The sequence below is a fragment of the Notothenia coriiceps genome, unplaced genomic scaffold, assembly GCF_000735185.1.
Source record: "Notothenia coriiceps isolate Sejong01 unplaced genomic scaffold, NC01 NC01_scaffold00002058, whole genome shotgun sequence".
In the NCBI taxonomy this organism is placed as follows: domain Eukaryota; kingdom Metazoa; phylum Chordata; class Actinopteri; order Perciformes; family Nototheniidae; genus Notothenia; species Notothenia coriiceps.
Genome location: NW_011334759.1, coordinates 56,388 through 77,412, shown reverse-complemented (window position 1 = coordinate 77,412; position 21,025 = coordinate 56,388). Strand labels below are relative to the sequence as shown.

General features: G+C 38.6%; 3 protein-coding genes across 3 annotated transcripts; all 3 read right to left on the bottom strand.

Moving 5' to 3' along the window:
• Nucleotides 1-233: 233 nt before the first annotated feature.
• On the bottom strand, nucleotides 234-9,315 carry LOC104965298 (uncharacterized). Its single transcript, XM_010794259.1, has 13 exons — nucleotides 9,004-9,315; nucleotides 8,382-8,450; nucleotides 6,511-6,535; nucleotides 4,319-4,405; nucleotides 4,079-4,221; nucleotides 3,862-3,981; nucleotides 3,723-3,768; nucleotides 2,221-3,166; nucleotides 1,978-2,080; nucleotides 1,653-1,718; nucleotides 1,443-1,544; nucleotides 1,068-1,326; nucleotides 234-891 (listed from the first exon to the last, which is right to left on the bottom strand). Exons 1-13 carry the CDS (start codon nucleotides 9,055-9,057, stop codon nucleotides 635-637), a joined length of 2,277 nt encoding a protein of 758 aa, XP_010792561.1. The 5' UTR covers nucleotides 9,058-9,315; the 3' UTR covers nucleotides 234-634.
• Nucleotides 9,316-9,845: 530 nt separating this feature from the next.
• Nucleotides 9,846-17,470, bottom strand: LOC104965276 (regulation of nuclear pre-mRNA domain-containing protein 1A). Its single transcript, XM_010794237.1, has 7 exons — nucleotides 17,079-17,470; nucleotides 14,615-14,744; nucleotides 14,275-14,381; nucleotides 14,015-14,109; nucleotides 13,638-13,764; nucleotides 12,839-13,014; nucleotides 9,846-10,876 (listed from the first exon to the last, which is right to left on the bottom strand). Exons 1-7 carry the CDS (start codon nucleotides 17,227-17,229, stop codon nucleotides 10,802-10,804), a joined length of 861 nt encoding a protein of 286 aa, XP_010792539.1. The 5' UTR covers nucleotides 17,230-17,470; the 3' UTR covers nucleotides 9,846-10,801.
• Nucleotides 17,471-17,717: 247 nt separating this feature from the next.
• On the bottom strand, nucleotides 17,718-20,918 carry LOC104965287 (uncharacterized). The gene is made up of 2 exons (XM_010794248.1): nucleotides 20,334-20,918; nucleotides 17,718-20,234 (listed from the first exon to the last, which is right to left on the bottom strand). The coding sequence occupies exons 1-2, from the start codon at nucleotides 20,389-20,391 to the stop codon at nucleotides 19,006-19,008; spliced, it is 1,287 nt and encodes a 428-aa protein (XP_010792550.1). The 5' UTR covers nucleotides 20,392-20,918; the 3' UTR covers nucleotides 17,718-19,005.
• Nucleotides 20,919-21,025: the final 107 nt, after the last annotated feature.

The window sequence follows — 21,025 nt, the reverse complement described above, 5'->3', positions numbered from 1 at the left end:
CAAACGTGATGACGTAGTCGTTACGTTATCCGAGCAACAGCAGGAGAGGAGGCTCTTTTTATAAAATTCACTAAATTGAGAGATTAATATGTTAAGGACAAAGTGTTATTATTAGTCATTGTGAAGCATGATTGCACTGGTAAAAATACAATGACTAAAACACACAGCAATGTCCAATTGTAGTAAAATATCTCAATGCAATGCCACTGCCGCTAATAAAACATAGGATGAGATGAATGATGAGACTGATTTCATGTTTTTATTTTTCAATAAACTCTTGGACTGTACCACATTATAACGAAATGTCTGCAGAAAACAGTTCCAAAACATCAGTAATGTTCATTAATTTAAATCTAAATACATATGCTGCACAGTTTAAGTATGTTACTGTTATCACATAGGCCTACTACTTTAATATTCTTAAATGTTACTTAACATTAAGAATTGAAAGACATATCAGCCGCCGTAGACAAATGTTTTAATGTGTTAACATTCAGACTTTTAAAAGAGCAGAATACCTCAATAAGTAAAAAAAAAAACAATGCAAGAAAGACATTTAACATCAGAACATGTTTTCAAATCAAAGTATCCCAATGAACAAATGGATGTTTAGTTTACACAATGTTTATGGAATTTATTTCCTTGCCACCAGTTCCAGAAGGGTAGAGGTGATTTTGTCTAGGCTGTTGGAGTACCGAGGGCCCCTTTCCATCCTAGGTTCTCGCTCCATGTGGAGCGGAGGAGCAGAGTTGTAGGGGTCCAAAAACTTCTGGCCGGCAGGTAAGTAATCATGAGGGTTCATGGGTTCTTGAAACCTTTCAGGATAGCGTGCTGGCTCATCTGGATGGTTAGCATGAAGTGTCCGAGATTGCCCCGGCAATCCAAAGACCTCTGAAAGACAAAAAATATGAAAAATGAAGTGCAAAGGGAAAACAGGACATGAGATCATTCTCAATATAGAATAAATTGTCCAAATGATGAGTGTTAACTTACCCCAAATGCATGATTCAGTGAATAGAAAATCCTTTATTATATACGGTATATAAAACACATATTATAAACTGTACCTTCATAGCGGCTTCTGTTTGACCGCCTCGGTTCCCCGCGTACAGGATGGTGGTATTCTTGAGTCCGCACGTCAGGGATAAGCTCATGCTGCTGCCAGTCTCTTCCTCTGTGATCTTCTTGAAAGAAGAGGTCGTCTGGTCGCCTCCGGTCTGAATCTTCTCTGAAGGTAGTCTCATACTGGTGTCTTGGAGACAACTCTCGGCCTGGGCTAAGGCTGTTGTAGTCTTGGGAAATGGATCCTCTGCCTTGGCTATTTTGCTATAGCAACCAAAACATGTTTCCTTATTAATTAATTGATTCTGCTTTGCAAAGAGGCAGAGAATAAAACGACATGTTCAGGCAGAAAGACTGACCCTATGCAGGGTGACACATACCACAACTTTCGCAGATTTTTTGGTCTTGAAGTCTTTCAGAAGGTCGCAGAGTTTGTTTTTCAGGAAGTGAGCCTCTTCAGCATTTTCAATTTCAATGTTTTTCTGTTGAAAAGGGGAAAAGACACAGTTATGATGCCCTTGCAAAGAAAGGCTACACAACTAACACATTTCTGCTTCATGTGTTATAAATACAAAAATGTGCAATCTTACCATCATATCAAAGACATTGCTTGACTCTGGGCCACCTCTTTGATAGCCTTCAGTATATTGTAGGCTCTAAAAAAAACAATAGGTTTGACGTCACTTAAATAGTAATACCTCTTTATGCTCTTGACTTATTGGAAATGTTTGGATCACACAAATCAAAATCAATCCTACACAGCCACAACTGGAATCTAACTTTACAAAAAGGATAATACTTTTAATATTAGTGTAGCCCACTAAATTATTCAAATGTTGATTTCGATTTTGCATTTCATCATGAATTACATATTAGAAGATTACTTGAAAAATATGTAACTTTCTAATCAACCACCTGTGATTCGATGTTGTTGTCAGGATGTTGATGGATTTCCGGTCTAACATGTCTAGGATGACCACCAAACTTTGGATTTGGAGGTCTATACTCATCGTTGAACCTTAATTCAGAAAGCACAGTTAAATTAGGAAGATTAAAACCGAAAGCATTCAGTAGAATAATTTAATTTCAACATTTTTAAAAGATATCAGCCAACCAGTAACAGGGATAGAAATCTAAACCAGGTTCATTATTACTCACATCTCATTTGTCGTTTCCAACTCCTCGGCAGTGGCATCAGTGAAGCGACTCTTTCTTTTTCTTCTATTGTGGCCCTCATCATTAGCCGCCCCCGCCAGGAAACGCTTGAACGGCTCAGGGATTTCAGAAAAGGCTACGGCAGCTTCGTCTCCCCTCTGGGAGGTATCAGGTCCGGTTCTGCGGTGCCCTCCGGCCTGCACTTGATGTGGTTCTCCCATTTCATGACAATAATCTATGATTGTGTTAAACAAATGGTCATGCGACTGGCCACTCTCCATAGGTGTGGGTTGGACTCTCCTCTTGGTCTCTGGTTCCCAGGATCCTTCCCTGCCTGCTCTATTCATACCGTTATTTCCACAAGATTCCCTTTCTAGAGACCCTCGCTGTTCATGGCCTTCTTGGTACACCTGCTGCAAGGGTTGGTACTCGGCATGACCTTGGCTACGCCTGACTTCTTCAGGGTAGAACTCCTTCAGTTGATCTTTTTCTTGGGGATTTCTTCTGTAAGGAGGGGGCTCTTCTGCGTAATACTCTACATTCTGGTGATGGGGCATCTGCTCCATTGAATCATACCTTAAACCACCAACGGGCTCAGGTGCGCCTCTTCTTGGTGGATCTTCAACATAAGTATTTTCATACTCTGCACAAAAGTCAGGGTCCAGATACTCTCGTCTGTGCATTTCACTTTGCCTGTAATCTGCCCTCTGCAGCTCCTCGTCCATGCGGCCATGTCTGAGAGAGTACTCCTCCTGGTACATCGGTCTGTCTCTGTTCGATATGTGAGGGTCTCCTGGATGGAACGGGGGTGAGTTTGAGTAACCTGCAGGAGACCTCTGTGTGTGAGAGTCCTGATGGTCCTTCAGTCCTGGGCGGTGTGACGGCACATCTAGCTGCATTGAACTCTGTGAGGTGGTTTGGTCCCTATTATGCTCTTGCCTTAGGGGAACTAGGGAACAAAAATAAATGTTTGTTCAACAGAAAATATAACATACAATAACTCTCATATAAGCTTCTTTTTTTTATTATATATACACATTTGATGACTTTAAAGTATCACTTTTAAGGACGTATGCCTAACTTGCTAACTTGTTACGACATCTTTTAATCCTTTTCTAAAAAGAACTCCATCATAACTGCTGTATTTTATTCATATGCGTATGCTTCTTTGCATTTTTGCATGTGTGAAAAAAGGCTATTATTCCTTAGCTTTGTTGTGTTTCTTTGTGTTACTTGTTGCTAGGCTACATGGACTGAATAGTGGACATTGTTGACATATTGCTGTACTAATACTTCCTGCTGCTATTTATTAACAATATCAGCCCCACAGATCTGTTGTATAGGCAATAATCATCAGAAACCCTCTAAATGTCTAGTCAAACTCTTACTTGTTTAGATAACATTTCTATACATTATACATTCATGGAGGGCATGATATATTGTATGTAACCATGCCAATATCTTCTTCAGTTCATTACTACACAGAATTCACAGTAGGACTGTACCTCTCGATATGTTTAATTTTTTCTCCATCCCCTTTTTCCCAATTATCTGAAAAACAAAAAAGTTATTATTATGATTTGAAAATAACATGTTACATTATAATATTCAACATGTGCGGTTACTGAAATCTATATGTCCCACCACTGGAGTTCCTCGTCCATCCTGTCTCTCGATTATCTCTGCTCTGGCTCGTATAGCCTTACCACTCTGCGTCAATATGAACTGTTTATTCCGGGTCAGCAACTCAGGCCTCTTTGTTTCCTAAATAAATCATAGAAGTATGGCATTCTTACATTCTTTTTTGTCCTAAAAAGCATGAGAAGACACTAGTTTTCTGAAGATGTTCACAGCGCTTTACCATATATTTCAGCCGGTGTTTACGTCCAATCACATGAAGGACTATAACCTGTAGGTGTGAAATCTGATGACTACAAAGCGTACAAGAGTATCTGGGGCCTGATTGTGGGTCACTCCAAGAGAGCTCCTCTAAGTAGTCCAAACCTAAAAAAAAAGGGGAAAAAAGCAGAAAAAAGTTAAATGTGGATCAAATGAACATAGAAAAGTATTAGAAGTCAAATAAGTGTGTTAAGTTATTCACCAATGATGGCCTCATCAAGCTTTAGGTAATCCAGAAATTGGAATATGTCCTCAAATACTGGTACGAATTTGCGTCTGACGGCAAGCCCTGAGAAACCCAAACACTGGTGGTTAGCAAGAGATAATAGCGAGGATAGGGAAGCTTTGCAATAGAGAGTTAATAATGCATTGTAAATCATTTGTTTTAGTTTTAGCTATACCACACTGTACCATTGTATATGGATTTAGAGATAATGAGAGAGGGAGAGATAGATGCTCAGATAGAGAAATAGACTAAGGGATAAGCAAAGACCGTTAGCTGAAGTAACAAACATTTTGTTTTTGACATCATATCTTGACATCTGAAATCTAGTTTCTTTAAAAATATAACCTCCACACATGCTAATAGGCATGATCTCCAACGTTTCTTCTTTGAACATTTCACTTCAGTCCACAAATCCTGCTCTACTTACATCAGCAGGCAGATTGTTTCACATGCGGTGCATATCTTCGGTGTCTCATGACTCTTTGGTGTTGCCGGGCAAATGTCCCCAGGTTCAGAAATGTTGACTAATCTGATTTTATGGTGTATAAACAAGTACATTGCAAGTAAAAAAAGTATGACTGGGGAGAGGCAAAACAGCCTAGGCCTCCTGTCGCAACTCAAAGACAAAAGCTGTGTAACGCTTAATCCACATTACCAAAAGTACCATCCCCCAAAAATCGTCACAAAAAAGCAATGTTTACTATGAGCATGATGCAGCTTGAGCGCATAGTTTTTTTCTTCAGTTTGAAACCACCTTCCAACAGAAAGTTGGACTGAACAGTCAGCTTGTTTTATGTGCATGGTTGTACGACCACCATTGTTGTCACTCAGTTAGTGCATCGGCTCCTCTGCAAGTCTATCGTCTTACAGTTACCCCGAACATCCATCTGTCAGTTGAACCACAGAGATGTTGGTGCACTCACTGAGGCTTCTGCACCACAATGATTTGTGAAGCCACCGAATGTAGCTATAGTAAGTTATGGGATAGCCATGTAGAAACTTACTGTGCCACCCAAATGTTTGCAAATGCAACCCACTGTAATGATGGGTGAATACATTTCTGTTGACTCAAAGCCACCAGAAGAATATACACCCTCAGCTGGTGGCAACAGCGGATCTCAAGGTAAACTCCTCAGAAGAAAACGTAGCTAATTTAGCTAGGTAACCATATCATTGAGACCAAGAGGAGCATTCTCAGAGCCAACCAGTCTTGCCTACAGTGTCCGAACCAACACACCAGGCCAGACAGCGAAGGAAGTGTCTTCCTAGCCAAGCTCACAGGGCGCCAAGCCTGGCTCACCTGCTAACCATGTCTAAGATGTTGAGTCTTGTCCTGGGGACACTTTCCCCCAGCATGATTTAACTACACGGAGCAATCATCTCACTGCACAAAACAGAGGGGAATGTCAGTTATCCACCATCAAAAACAGGCCGTGCATGTGGATCAGCTGCAGTTAGCTGCACCAGTTAGCTGCACTCTGGGTGGCTTTGACTGGTTTCTGTACAGACAATGATGTTCCAGTTCTGCAACGTCATTTATTGCGACACACGCAGTCTGGCAATCACACATCCTCGATTATTACTGCTGTGAGGCGTTTTGGCTACTTGGAACATGTGCTGAATAACTGTCCAACATACAATATATAGCATGAATATAGACAAAAGCACATTATATCTTGTAGGGAAAGGCCCCCCAGAAGATTTTGGAACCTGGGTACAGAAACATTTTTCCAATTCAGCCACAAGAGGACTAGTGAGGTTCGTTGCTGTTTTGGGGCAAAAAGGCCCGGGTAGACGGTGTACCCATTCTTCTCAAAGGAGTACGGTTATGTCAGGCCTTTGTGCAGGTAATTCAAAACTCTTCTCAACTGGAAGTAAGGGGCCTCAGCCAAAGCTTGAAAACAGACCCAGACAAAAATCACATTAAGGTGTTTAGACATACTTTTAGCTAGAAGGTGTATATAAGATGCTGGCATAGATTTGTAATAGTCCTCTGACTTCATACCATTTTTTTTTACAGTTGATGAATCTAGACATAAATGATGACTATTAAAACCAGACCTTGCTTACCTTTGTGTGTGGACTCAATTACGTGCCAAAATAGACAGCAAATAAACTCAAGACCTGAATAGGACAACATTTCAAGGCTGGCGAGAAAGTTTACTTACCCGAAGCAATGAGGTCATCCTCTTTCTGCCAGGAACGAAAAGAGAGCAATAAAAGTTAAGTCAATCAGTGGTGGGTAAACAGGACAATGGTTCACCACTGCTTCAAACAGAGAAGGGGTTATATCATGGAAACACATTATTCTAAACACAGCTCACTTGAGGTGTGGTAAAGGTATATATGCTCAATTGGTTTTAAACATAATTTTATATTTTAGGCTTTCTTCGTGGGAGAATGTTAACTGTTTAAAAACACATTTAATTGAAAATGATATTGTGGTGGTTGACCCGATAGCCGAAAGGTTACGGCGCATACCACATAGTGAGCAAATAATTCCCCGGTCCGATTCTCGGTAGTAATGTAAAAAAAAAGAAAAAGATGTATATTTTTATGTAGAGAATCAGTATCCTGTTTTTTTGGACCAATGTTCAAATCCTTTTGCTTAAGCGCATAACAAGAGTGATTGTGTATTGGGAAGTATAATCTTTCAAAACGCGACTGACCACACATCAGTACTGTGTCACTCTGTCTGCATCAAGTGTAGACACTGAGGATGGACTGAAGATGCTGAAGAGCTTATGTAGCTCCCCGGCCCATTGTGGACAATTTGTTATCAACTATAATTCTTAGCTCTCGAAGAACCATCCATGTGTAGTCTTGCGTCTCAGGACAGCAGTCGAAACTTCCCACAAAAACAGGAATGTGCAGACTCCCTTGCGATTGTCTCCTTCGCATAACATAAAAAGAATAATACAAGAGAGTTTTTGACATTTCCATGCGCCTTGCCTCGGAGTGCTGCAGCTTTTGATCGGATAAAAGCCAAAGAAGAAGATTTGCAAAAATCTGTATAAGTCCCTGAGCTGGCAAGTTTTCGAAAAGGAGTCGGAAATATTTTTAGAAGTGCATGTGAGACAGAGGTCTAAGGATAACCTCCATGTGACACCAAGAAAATAACTGTTCCAATGGTGTGGTATCCATAGTTTTAAGCTGTGTTTTTGTTGCCTTGAGTCTCAATACTTGACAGACGTGGAAATAGAAAAATGTAGGTTGAGCTTAAGATGATGCCTTCAAGAAAGCAGGATCAAAGAGAGACATCAGCCCAACCTAAATGTGATAGTATGGCGTCTTCATGTGCCACCAACTTACTGCAAGTTGCACTCTTCAAAGACATGGCACTCCTCCAAAATCACCAGGACAAAGTCTTTATGATGGAATAACAGAACAAAAGCAAGTAAGGTAACATGATTGTCCGGCAGTGGCTCAGTCAGTAGGGGCTTGGACTGGGAGCTGTAGGGTCGCCGGTTCAAGTCCCCAACCAGACCTAAAATATGGAGTGTGGACTGCTACATGGAGAGGTCCCAGTTCACCTCCTGCCCTGCCGTGGTGCCCTTGAGCAAGGCACCGGACACCCCCCTTCTCCCATTGCTCCACGGGCGCTGTACACTAGCTGCCCATTGCTCCTAGTACTAGACTCCTGGTACTAGGGCACGGATGGGTTAAATGCAGAGGCCAAATGTCACTGTGTGTGCTGTGCATGTGTGACCATTAAAGAGGGGTTTCATCCCGCCCAATTCTATGATACACAGCGGGCAACGTAGTGGTGGCAGTGTTGTGAGCTTGGAAAGATGGTGACATTTCACCTATCGCTGCTCCATATTTCCTGCTGTGAATTTTTATATTCTGTGGAAGATTATAAAACATATATATCCTGTGGAAGACCTGTGATTGTTACAAAAAGAAGACATGGCAAAAACAAAGTAAAGTAAAGTGACTTGTAAATGTAGGCCTACTCATGGTTGTATTAGCTACATAAGTATAGACACACATTTTACAGACTGCATATCTTTCTGAAACAATTAGTTGTGTTTTGTACCTTTATATGTGTTGGTACAGTCAGGTGTATCTTGTACAAGGTATCACCCCTTATGGATTTTTCACAGACCTGGATTCAAAGAGAAAACATAAAACCGTCAGTATCAAAGCTTTTTACGATTGTAATGATTTAGATTCTTTAGAAGTACTTGATCTTTTACTTAATTAAAAGTATAAATACCAGAGTGTAGGAATACTCTGTTACAAGTAAAAGTCCTGCATTCAACATTTTACTCAAGTGAAAGTACAGAAATATTGTCATCTAAATATAAGTCGCGAAAATAAAAGAACTCGCGCAGCAGATTGACTCATTTCAATAACAAGTAAAAGTATAATATTTGGTTCTGAATTGTAGTAGAGTACAATTACAAAGTAGCATAACATGGAAATACTTAAGTAAAGAACAACCTCAGAAAAGTACATTACTTGAGGAAATGTACTTAGTTACATTACACCACTTATAACATATTATGTAAGACATCTCTACGTATAACACAGTACCAGTCAACATCAACTCAAACTACAGCCTCGATAATAACCCCTATGCATGTTGTACACTCACTAAAACACGCTGCATTCATTTCAAAACCGAAGCTCGTGTAAGCTCACTTGAGCCATCTCACCTTGCACTCAATAAAGTTAGCCTCCTCTTCGTATGGTGTTTCGAAGTGGTCCATTGTCTTATTTTTGTTACACTTGTGTTACCTGAATTCACAAGAAAACCGAGAGTTCCTACGTTAGCTAACGATTAGCTTTACTGGCTAGCAGACGCAACCACGCTATCGTTACTTTTTACTTTAATGTGGACCTGCAGGTGGTAATTTTGCGAAAAGTAACGAATGGGAGGTTCGGTAGTTTATAATTATTCTATTCAATCAGGTTTACATATGTGGGAAAAATGCTACGATGGCTAACTGTTATTAATACTTCCTGTGTGTTTGTGCACATTTCGCCGTAGGAAACACCGGACAAGGTGTTTAGTTCCTAGCCTTACACATTGACACGTAACGGTTAAACAATATGCAACAAATATGCATTATAAAATAAATATGTATCTCAAGTGTCAGATATTAAAAACCAATCAATTTGATTTATATTGATTTACAAGAATAACTAACTTATTTACTTGATCGTTATGTACACTCTGTTACACTACAACGTGGAACTGTATAACTGACATTATTGTGTGTATTGAGTCTTTTTACCTTTGTTTCATTACATTTCCTTTTATTACAATTTGATTTAATATAGGATCGTTTATTCTATTTATAATTATGTTTGGTTTAATATTTCTCTATACCATTATGTTGAGTAGGCTACATATCAGAATTGTTTGTATTTGAACGTTTTTTTAATAGTTTGAAAAATAAAAGTGGATGACTGTTGATGAATGCCTTTTCACACACCTCTGTTTCCCCCTTGCAAGGATAATAACATGCAATCACATCAAGACGACAGAGCTGCAAAGATTTTACATTTTCTGTTTATTTGGTTCTAAGAAGAATTTGCTTCATAAGTACAAAAACAAACAGCTTTGGGCACCTATCAAGCTGTGTGAGGCATATGCACAGCATTCAGAGTGGACTTAAGGATACATCTATGAAGCAGTATGATACAGTAAACAAGACAACAGACTCCTTCTTTCAGGACAATGGAGGTCTGAGCAACAATAAAGATGTAAAGAGAGAAACTTCAGTAATGTATTTTGATGACCATTTCACCATCACTTACAGGTATAACTCCCATCACTGAAATGCCAATGTGAATTTTTACACTGATCCATAAATGATTCTTGTCACAAAGAAGCATCATGTAAATGATCATTAAACAATTTGGTTTGTTTTCAGGGACATGGCTTACTCAGCTTCACAATATGGTTTCCTAATGATTTAACAAGTACACTTTTCTTTTATCGCACTCCATAAAACACCGATCTATAACCAAGAGAAAGACAGATTCTTTTACAGATATAGTCAAAGAAAATGATGACAGTTATCCAAAAGATCAGAAATGATTATAAAGGAACACACTAAAGGTATATTCTGTGGTGCATTATCTTCAGTCACCATAAATACAAAAATACCACACCAGCGTCATCCATGCCACTTTAAAGCTGTGAAATGTAGGGGCCAAAGCATGAAGGGCCTGATGACAATGAATAAAAATGTACTGATAAAATACGGCACAAAGAGATGAGCTCACAGAAAATAAGACATTTCTGTTATTTGAAGCCATATGGATAAATAATGTGTTAAAGACATAATGGGAAAAACCCTCTTTCACCACACTTTCCAAAAATAAGAACAGAGGATTATGGCAGAGTCAAATATTTAGGAGTTAGGTGAGATGTTTCAGTAGCAGGAGGCCACCAGTATGTGGCCAGGAGGAGAAACTTCAGTCAGTCTAAGAGATGTGGAGGCGTCATGGAAGATTGTTCAGACGCGATCGCAGCTCCTTCCGAACCTGGGTCACCCTCGCCAGTTTGCGTTTGTATTCCTGAAAAAGTCAACAGCAAAAAAAAAGTCCATCAGAGCTCAGATATCTTGTAATTTGAATGACATTCGTATTTTTAAATGTTCTCTCAACCTCAAAAGCAATTTTTTAAAACAATGTATGGCAAAAAGATAACATAAAAATGGAAATGATATATCATTCATGTGATAAGATTATATTGCATATTGCATTATACAATGTGATGTTACCTAATGGTCTAACTGAATTCTAATGGAAGTGTGGATTTTTTGTCGAAAAACAATATGCTGAGTTATCTCTCACATTAAAATGTAATTTGAAAATCACCACATATATGAATTAGGTTTGGTGAAAAAATGTAATATATATGTTTTGGTTATTACGCTTTAAAACCATTTAAACTCAATGACAAAAATGTATCACTACTTTTGCCACAATTCCATGACTGACAGCAAGTTCACTTCCATCTTTAAAAAAAAAAAAAAAGGGAAGATCAAAATAAAAACAAAAATGTTTAATAATTGATTTTTTTTTACAAAAAAGCAAAGTGGGTTCAAGTTTTATATTTATTTTACTGTCTGTACTAAAGACAACCTACACTGTACGGTAGTTATATACTAGTGGCACAATAGACTGTAAGACAAATATATGCACTAATTTATATTAATTTTAAAAAAACAGTAACATGGAGTGTCATTAAAATCAAATGTATTTGTTTGCCTAACAGCTGATGCATGTCGATATGGTGCATTTCTTCACCATGTTCATTATGAAAAATCCATAAATGTACATTATGTTGTATATACTAACAATACCAGGCTATATAATCCTGCTTTGTACCAGAATTCATAAAAACCATGCCTCTATTCTAAATTTGACCTGTAATAAGAGTTTCTGTATTTGAGCTCTACCAATTCTAATGAATTAATCTCAATTAAATTTAACAATGAGTGTGTAGGTAGCATTTACTGTGTGTCAATACTACATAAAGGAAATAATTCTGGTATTAAGACCATCTTTCAAATTGTGTACAATGCATTTACCACCAGAATCTGCATGTGTTACAACAAAATAAAAGCACTCACAAATCAGTTTTGTTTTTTATTTTCATTTTTTTTTTTTATTACATAGAGTTGACTGGTTGAAGATACAAATTTGAAATACTTCATCCTCTCGGCCACCTGTGGATAAAGGCTGGACAGTTATTCTCACCAGAACAATGAGAACACAAGAAACTCTGTTGCCAATTTTTCAATTTCTAGTATTTTGGTCGATACTTACCTTTTGGGAAGTAGGTATGCATTGAGTTAACATCGAACTGACTTTAAGGTTAAAAGAACAGGAATCATTGATTTCAAGCGTATCTAATCAGGTTTTTCTAATGCCAGCACACCTGACCATCAATTTAAATCTACAGTCTGCCTGTGTTGCTGAAGCAGACATACAGTGTCATTGCAGAACTATGCAACATGCTGAAATACATGAAAACAAATGTTAATTCATAGGAAGTCTCAGTAAACAGCTACATGGGACAAATGGACAAAAATAATCAATAACATGACACAAAAGGGAGGCAGAGTCCTGCACTGGGTCAAAACATATTTATAGAATTTCACTTGCATGGGCAGGGGTTACAATAAAATGCAGGCTGCAGCAGGTAAAAATATATTTGTTGTTTTCTCTGGAAAAATAGGAAATAATCAAATGTAAATAATGATGCAGTATTTTCAACATGCAAGTCAAAGCTATTGTTTTTGTTTTTAATGTGAAAAGAAAGGATTCCGAAAGTTAGTGACTGTGTTCAATCAAGCGTCAGTGTGTTTTATAAACATGTCAGGGTCCAGATTTCACATGATGATAATTTTGGGTCACAAGTCAGTTCAGTGCTGAACCCTGGGGGTGCAGGTTTGCAGGACTCGTGCAGGACTCTGAGGTGAGGCAGACAACTCATACAGTATTTAGAAGAAAAAAAAGTGATTTACGCACTTCAAGTTTCTGCTCGTTCTGGGTCAGGCCGTCCTTCTGGCTTTGAAGGAAGACCGTTAGTGTGCGTGTGAGCTGCCTCCTGTCATCAATCTCTGCAGCCAGGCGGCCGCTGTAGTCTGCTAGCAGCATGCAGGCCTCCTCCACCAGCCGGGAGAGCCGCTCTCCTGACTCCTTATCTAAAGCACAGGAAGCACACACAGAGCAGGGCACCATGTTTAAACATTATCAGCCTAGAGGGCTCAACTGGGGGTCATTCAGTTATCCATCAATACTGGTGCAATGTAAATAGCTGCTGTATAATCAATCATTGTTTCCTATGGAACACTGAGGCATTGTAGCCTATTTAGATGTTTCTAGTTTCAGTGTTTTGCTCCAAGACACTTCAGTTTGTTTGTAATATTTGTTTGTTTAAGTTTAAGCAAGGGTGCTTTGCTTCATAGCCTTTTAATATACAGTATGTCAGAGTGAATACATTCATTGTAAGTTAAGGGATGGTTCTTCACGCACTGACTTGACCTCTAGTTCATAGCCATTTTTATTACACTGCCATTCCCTGCTATAATAGATTATCAAAACTCTTAGATGACACACATAGAGGTTCCTCATCTTTAACTATTAGCAGTTGTTTTACTAAGTACTAGAGAGGTAACGATTTGGATCGATAAAACGATTCAATGATAGGAAATCATTGATAAAAAGTGAAAACATCTATACATATTGCACGTGTGTTAATGAGCCATGGAACTGACTTGTGTGTGTAAACAGAGTCTAGGATAGTTTTCTGTGTCCCGCCTCCTACCTGTTATACTGTGAAGTAGCGACGTGTCGTGCACCTCAGCAGGAAGGGAGGAGATTCGCTGACACAGCACGGAGTCGCCAGAGGCTGCATTTTCCAGCTCCTGCAGGGCTCGGATTAACTCTGCTGTCTGAGGTGGAGGGAGGATCAGAGGCAAGGAGGGGAGGTTGGGGGAGCAAAGGGAGGAGAGAAATTAAGAAATATTTAAGTTGCAGTTGACATTAGTATAACAAACATAAACAATATTAGAGAGGCGGCAGACAAAGGAAGTATTATGATACATTTCTTGCAGAAGCAACTGTATCATTATTAAAGGACCGCTATGTGGTTAAGCTATACCCTGTATTTATGGCTGCATTGTGTTGAGTTGAGTAAATCACCTGTGGGGGCTCGGTGGGGGAACTCTGAGAAGCAAAGTCCTCATCAGCGGGTCGGATCTCCTCATACGACCTCTTCTTAGCCTTCTTCGCGCCATCTAGTAATTACAACGTTATTGGAAATGTTTGGATCAAACGAGTCGGAAACAATCTTTGAATCTGGAAACCAATTCTGAAATAGTATGATGCAAAATTAAAAGTGAACGACGAAGCCACGATAGTTATTTGGTCACATTCTCTTATTGTAAGTCATGTTAACTTACAGAGGACTTGTGAGAGCTGATCCAGCAGGATGTTCTCGTACACAGCTCGCTCCTGCCAGATGGACAAGACCCGACCCAACTGTTTCTTACAGCCCTCCTCTCCATCTCTGGGGCGGGACATACAGGTTAACTGACTTTAAAAAACTCTGATGGAAGGTCTGGACAATACATGAATACAATGTTATTAACTCTTCAGTAGAATGTATATCAATATGTTTAGGTACGGCCCATCAGGTAGTGATGTAAATCAAACCTAAAAAAACACAGTAAGTAGGATTTTCATAAAGATAAAAAATGTAAACAAATGTGTGTGTATATATATATATATATATATATATACCTGTTTACATGTTTGAATGCCTCAACGATGACCGGAGCAAAGTCCTGAGTGAACTCTGGTCCCTTCTTCTTGCTGTTCTGAATGACGTCATTGGCCAAGTAAAGGAAGGTCAGCTTGCGTGATAACGGAGCTGCAAAAATTAAAATAAACAAACATACATATATTACAGTGAGGCATTCAGTAATAACTTATTTGAGTGAAGTTTTTGCTTAGTAGTTAAATGAACCTTCTAAAACTACACATTTTAGTTTATTTAAGTCTTCATCCGAGAAATGATTTCAATGGAAAAAAATTGAAATGTTCCCAACCAAGCAAGAACATTATGTACTGAAGTAACTATGTTCTGAGTATCAACCACAGCAAGTTATAAATCACAATGCATTAATGGCAATTTACTCACACAGTTTATACTTTGTTGTAACAACGCATAGGGCCTTAGAGAGGGGTTAGGGCAGCGATAGAAAGCTGGCTCTTTATTTACATTAGATGAAAAAAAATACTTTTGTGGATTACTTCATTTTCATTCTGAGTTAGAAAATGGTAAGCGGACCGCCCAGCAAACCATCTGGCTGGTGTTCAGTGTTTAACAATTTCCTTTTTTTGAGCTATGTTTTCACATGGCTTGTTTTGTATGTCTTCTATTAATGGCACAGTTACATCATACAAGTAATGGTTCATTTTCCAGAGAAATGTGTTATCTCTGTCCCCATTGTACACTGCTTTCAGTCCACAGACACGCTCCTAAAATACAAAAGCCTCTTGAGATATCATTAGACTGTTAACTAGCAGTCTCAGGAAAACCGTGCCAGTAGTATAGAATAAGCTACAACTACAGATATATCAGACATTCATACAACAGGCTTTTTCAATCTAATTCAAAACAATATTAACAACAACTCAATCTGTTTGTACTTTAACCTAATTTAGTCAATACATTGAGTGAACCCACTAAATTGTACTTTTGTGATTCAATGTGGATACAATTTCTTACAGTCTTAAAATGGAATTGCACTAACACTGATTAATTTAACGCATTCAGTATTTTGTTTGTGCAGTTACACTTTTTCAAACACTATTAAAAAGGTGTTAAATATTCAGTCTGACAAAAAAATGTCATGCTTGATGGAGTTAAGCATTTACAAGAAAACGAAATTATCATATGGATATGACATCAGTCAACTTCAATACACTAATGTAAAATAATACTCATGCAACTTCTTTTTTCTCAGGTTATCTCCTGGATAATCCTTCAGCATTATATTGTCCTACACTTGATTATGTCTTGCGAACTTATAGTTTTTGTTGAACATCGGAAGTTGGTGTGTTTTAAAGATATCTTTTAAATTAAAGTCACCTTTGTGGATATTTGCATAAGAAGAGAGGGTTAATCCATAAAAAAACTAATTCATAAATTAACGTTGGTCTAGCTTGAGTTGTCTCACAACCTACAAAAAAAGCAGGTCAATCCCATCAGCTAACAACAACAGTAGCTAAAGTATTAGTGAACTGCATTTAAATTTAAGTTATTGATTGACATCATGTTAAAGTGTCTTTAACAGAACAGTTATGGAAGTACGAAATCACTGGAACAAAAAGGTGAAATAAATTAACTGTTCAGCAATCTATAAAGAGAACATAAGTATGTAAAGTTACTTTAAACATAATTATAAAGCAATAAATACTGCAAAAATCAACTGTTCACTTGTATTATTGATTTTGCACAGTGATTTGATTTTTCTAAATGATACATTATCAAATACAGCTGCTTTAAAGCTGGTATTTGCGTAAACTTTAGTATCCCAAAGATGTGGCGCAACATTCATTTGTAGTCCTCATTCTGGTCACCTGAATGCTCTCTTTTGGTCTCCACCATCTCCTTGGGGAACCAATTTGTCTCATGAGGTGCTAGGTGTTCTACTGCAAATACAAATATGTTGCTAACTTTCAAAGTCTGCCCTTTGCTACCATTTAACCCTAGCGTAGTGCATATCTGCAGTGGGAGGGTCGCCCAGACTGTAGTGTAAGGGGTCATTTTGAAATGATCGTGATGCATAGTATGACGGCCTTTATTGTTGTTTGCAAGGGCTAAACATCGCTTTAAAAAGCCACAGCGTCAATGCACATATTACCATTAACTGTATTAGACCTAACGTGTCCAACACATAACCAGACTGATGTTAGATAAATAACAATAGCATGGAGCAAGACTTCAACGTTACGGTTAGCCAATGCAGGCTAACGTTTCTGCAGGAAAGTTAGCTAGCCTTTCTGGGCTAACAGCGACGCGGTGCCTCATAAGTTTTTTAGCTAAGATAGTTGGACAAAATATGAAAACACAACAATGCTAACTTTTAGCCAGCTCCTGCGCCATATGGATGATTAGTTGTTTGTACATTGCATAAGCATTTCAGTGTTATTGTTGGTTTTTTATTAAGGGGAACTAGCTAGCTCTTGTCGACCTTACCTTTTTTCAGTTCGTTGATCCAAACACTGACAATGGTCCTTGAGTGTTTTCTATGATGAATGAGCCACAACGACAGCGTCTGCACACTTTGTTGTGAGTTGCTGAGCTCGGACAGTTTCTTTTCTAAAGCTGCCTCAGAGAAAGCTGACATTTTGACACGGTCGTAGGTAGAACGAGGCAGCCTTCAGGGTTCTCCCAGATGTGTTATCTACTGCAAGTTAGCCAGTAGCGTTAGAAATGTAAGCCCTACAGATTGCATGTTATACGTAAAGACTGGTTATAAATGCTAACTAGCTGCAGCCGTGCTCCCAGTAGTGTAGGCTGGCTGCCTGCTGGTTAGCTCGGGGCTAAACCACAGCAGCCTGCAGGAGCTGCTTCCGCACGGCAGCTGTGTTGCGTTCAGATCAGAGGGAATTTACAGATATTGTTTTACAGTATATGTACCATACTGAGCATTAAAAAAAACACTATCATATCAACTATGTTTATCTTATTCCATTTACATGTATATAGACTTCTGATTTACTTGATCAGTTATAACAATAGCAGCAACATTTAGCTTATTTATTTTTATTTGACATGTATATAGTTAATTATTCTGAATGAAACTCTAAAATGAAGAACTACAGTAAAAAAAGGTTTTCGTAAGCATTTATTTTGAACAGAACATAATTGTTACACCGGTTCCAACCTAGAACACCATTGTCGACATACTATCTTTAGTGGTTCACAAAACAGGCAAAAAGAGGTCTTTCAAAAACAGAGTAAATACATGCTGGCACAAACCTTAAGTAGGTCTTCACTTTAATTGTAAATGTAATACTTATTTGGAGTTATCTAGGCACATTTTGAACATAACATACAAAGTCAAATTGGTCTTTTTTTTTTTTTAAACTGAGCTTTAGTCTGATTTGAACTTATCAGCGGTTGCTCTGAACCAGTGGAATTTATAAATCAACAAAAAACTTTTCTATAAACAGATGATACAACAAATACACTTTTACTTATAACACCAACAGTGTCAAAGGAAATCATATGTCACTATCTATGCACATTTCAGCGCAATGGTCCACAATCAGATTTGGTTTTAGATGCAAGAATAGAAGAAATTCTGTTTTAAATGTAAAGAAAAAAGATTGTCATTTTAAATAACTTTTTTAGATAAGATAGTTGGAAAAAATATGAAAGCACAACAACAATGCTAACTTTTAGCCAGCTCCTGGACCATAAGGATGATTTGTTTTTTGTACATTGCATAAGCATTTAAGTGTTGTTGTTTTTTTATTAAGGCGAACTAGCTAGCTCTTGTCAACCTTACCTTTTTTCAGTTCGTTGATCTTTTAAAAAAAAATGTTTTTATTAAATTGAGCTTTAGTCTGATTTGAACCTTTATAACTTATCAGCAGTTGCTCTGAACCAATACAATTTATAAATCACCAAAAAACTTTTCTGTAACCAGATGATACAACAAATACACTTTTACTTATAACACCTACAGTGTCAAAGGAAATATGTCACTATCTTGGCACATTTCAGCACAATGGTCCAAAATCAGATTTGTTTTAGATTTTGATTAAAGAATAGAAGAAATTCTGTTTAATGACTCGTTTGATCCAAACATTTCCAAGAAGAAAAAAAAAATGTGGTCATTTTAAATAACATTCAAAATGAAAGGCATAACATCCATCCATTAGGGGATTCCCATTCCTGACAGAGACTAGGGAAAACATTTTAAGAAGAAAGAAAAATGCCACAGCACCAATAGAACCTAAGCCGGCGCATCTGAGTGCGTTTTCATTAGATGGTGCTAGAAAAATGTCTCCTTCAATAAAAACGTGGTTTCAGTTGGGGTTTGCCAAATTTGCATAGTCAAAGATTGGAAATGCTAACATACATGAAGTTGTTTTATCTGTACTTCTTGAAATCGTCAAATCAAACCAGCTGCTCTGTAATTAACCGCAGACTGGGCTCCATAATACCACTGAGCTTGCTGAGGTGGCATGTAAGCATTTGACTGAGACCCCCCCCATCCAACACCATCTCCACCGCTGTTTTGATGAGGTAAGTGTTGGTAAGGGTTTGTCCAAGGTCCAGCATTGTAGTTGGGGAAAGACTGCATCCCATAGCCTGCTTGGATGCCTTGATGGGCCGTAGGTTGTGTCGCATCATTTTGTGAAGCTGTCTTGACATGACCAACGGAAAACTCCATGTACGTTTGCACTTGTCTCGGTTCAAACTGTGCTCCAGGCACTGGTGCATTACTGCCATTTTGTGCATGGGGATCTCCTAAGTGAGGATGCATTTGGACCCTAGCAGCATCTGTATGAGCAGCCGTATCACCAGGCCAACAGTGCTGTCCCGCATTGCCTATCTGAAGACTTTGATGATTTTGTGCCATGTACGGAGTTGGCGGTTGTTGCTGGTAATAATGTTGAGTAGCATCAAAGCTAACCTCTTGGCATCTCTCAATTCTTGGGCCAACTGCACTTTGTGGAGTTGGATTGTACCACTGCTCGGTGGAACCCGCCTCATATCTGTAGGCCGAGTTATGGGAAGGCCAGTCCTGAGTGTGGGACACAGCAGGCGTCGACCAATCAATCTCAGTCTGTTGGCCTTCATTTGGCCACTCTTCGTAAACCCTCTTATTTGATTTTACGTGAGAACCTTGCTGTGTGTTGTAATTATTTCCGCCATAAACCTTTTGATATGTTGTTCTGGTTATATCTTTTGAAGGGTTAAAGTATTCATTGCCATTATAATGTCCATCCATCTGTTGATACGGAGTCACTGTGACGTTTCTTTCTGGTTCCATGAATGGACCAGCCTGTCCTTCTCCACTGTGGCGATCTTGCTGATGTTGAACGGATTGTTCAGCTGGGTTTATTGCAAATGATTCAGTGTCATAGTCCACCTCACGATCCTCTGAGTGGAACTCTGGTGACTCTGGAAGATCCGAGTCCGGTGAATGGGGGAATGCAGAGGGCACATTAAGGCTGTCCATGATGAACGGACTCCTCTTCAGCAGCAGAGAACCTTTGTTTAGAGGCAGGCTTACCTTAAACACAGGATTTGTCACTCCCCTCATTTTCCTCTTAGCGCTCCTACTCTTTGGCCATTGCGACAGCACCACGGCACATTTCTCTGGCATGCCTTGATCTGAAGGGTTGTTCACACATCACAAAACAAGTGTAAATTCACTCAATGAGCAACAGGAAATTACATAACAAGTCAAATGTTGCTTCAATAGACACAAACCTTTATTGGCTCTTTTCGGCTTTTGGATGTCTGGATGCTTCCTTCCATTACTCATCATCTTTACACCTGGAAAAGAGTAAAACAATACAGGGGATATACCAACATATGTACACAAGCATCTGCACTACAAATCCAATGGGTAAAAGAAAAGGCAAATAGTTGATTAAATGCAGGTAAATAAACACTTGTTGGACACTGGTAAAAGTTAAGGCTGAATGAACATTAACAGAATAACAAGAATAAAGAAGGAAAATAGTTTATGAACTACTCTCCGTATCCTTTTACAAATGTTGCTGAAAGGAGTTATGATGTCATCCTTGCCTTTTTAGTAATGCACATTCATTTCAACACTACAGTGGGTCTTAGGTCCCAGTGTCCTGTTATGGCTCGCACCATGTCAGGTCATTCTCTTGTCAACAAAAAGCTAGGGCTGTTGGTCTACAGCTGCATAAGAGATAAGAGTTGTGACTGCTCTTTTGTCTTTGGCATGCAAGGTCACAAGCAGTCTCAGAGCAAACAAAAAAAAAAAGAAGAGATTACGGCCGTTTTATTTAAATCCGAGGAGCCTCCAACCCAATCGATCTGATCCTATGTATGTTTAAAGAGCAACTTGCAGGGTTTTTTTTAATAGATTTATGCTTAACCTTGCCTGAAAATTACAATTAAAAAAAGTTAATGCAGGATTTTATATT